General features: G+C 65.0%; 1 protein-coding gene across 1 annotated transcript in view; it reads right to left on the bottom strand.

Annotated features, from left to right (window-relative positions):
- MST1R (macrophage stimulating 1 receptor) overlaps positions 1-841 on the bottom strand; it is a 7404-nt gene that overhangs the window by 983 nt on the left and 5580 nt on the right. The window contains exons 10-14 of the mRNA XM_031058226.1: positions 823-835; positions 659-739; positions 405-586; positions 222-331; positions 4-126 (exon numbers count right to left, since the gene is read on the bottom strand). Coding sequence (XP_030914086.1) covers positions 4-126; positions 222-331; positions 405-586; positions 659-739; positions 823-835 — 509 coding nt within the window. The remainder of the gene's footprint in view (positions 1-3; positions 127-221; positions 332-404; positions 587-658; positions 740-822; positions 836-841) is intronic.

An 841-nucleotide genomic window follows, 5' to 3' on the forward strand; every position in this document is an offset into this window, starting at 1 on the left:
CCCAGCGCCATCCACTTGACAGGCAGCTTGGCGTGGCGGTGCTGCTGGATGCTGTAGTACTCCTTGCCAAACACGTCCCGCGCCAGCCCAAAGTCAGCCACCTTTACTGTCAGCGTCTCATCCAGCCTGCAGGACACCAGGTGGAGGTGGGGACTCCTGGGCACCCCCAGACCCAGGCGGGTACCCTGGGGGGGAGGTCTGGAGGGCACAGCCACACTCACATGCAGTTCCTGGCTGCCAGGTCCCGATGCACAAACTTCTTCTGGGCCAGGTACTCCATGCCCAGGGCCACCTGCAGCCCAAAGCCGATGAGGTCCTTCATTGTGGGGCTCTGTGAGATGGGAGTGGTGAGCATGGAGACCTTGGCACCCATCACCGCCCACCGCCCTCGGGCTGCCCCCTACCCGCTCCTGGCTGCGGATGAACTGGCGCAGGTCCCCGTGGCGCATGTAGGGCAGGACGACAAGGGGCAGCCCGTGGCGGGGCAGGCACACCCCCAGCAGCGAGAGCACCTGCGGGTGGTGGAAGCTCTTCATGAGGATGCCCTCGCGCAGGAACTCCTCCACCTCCTCCAGGTCCGTGATGCCTGCGGAGAGCCGAGCTGTGGCCGTGCTGCTGCTGTGCCACGGGAGCACACACGGGAAGGGGAGCTACTCACGGTGCAGGGACTTGACAGCGCAGTGCAGGTCCCCCAGCAGAGGGTCCGTGTAGGTGCCATGGTAGACGCTGCCAAAGTGCCCTGCAGGGACGGGTGGCACAAAGCTGGCACCACACACATTGGGCAGGTGAGGCCACAGCCAAATCGGGGTGCCAAAGAGTCACCTTTGCCGATGACCTGGTG

Source organism: Geospiza fortis, unplaced genomic scaffold, assembly GCF_000277835.1.
Source record: "Geospiza fortis unplaced genomic scaffold, GeoFor_1.0 scaffold78, whole genome shotgun sequence".
Lineage (NCBI taxonomy): Eukaryota > Metazoa > Chordata > Aves > Passeriformes > Thraupidae > Geospiza > Geospiza fortis.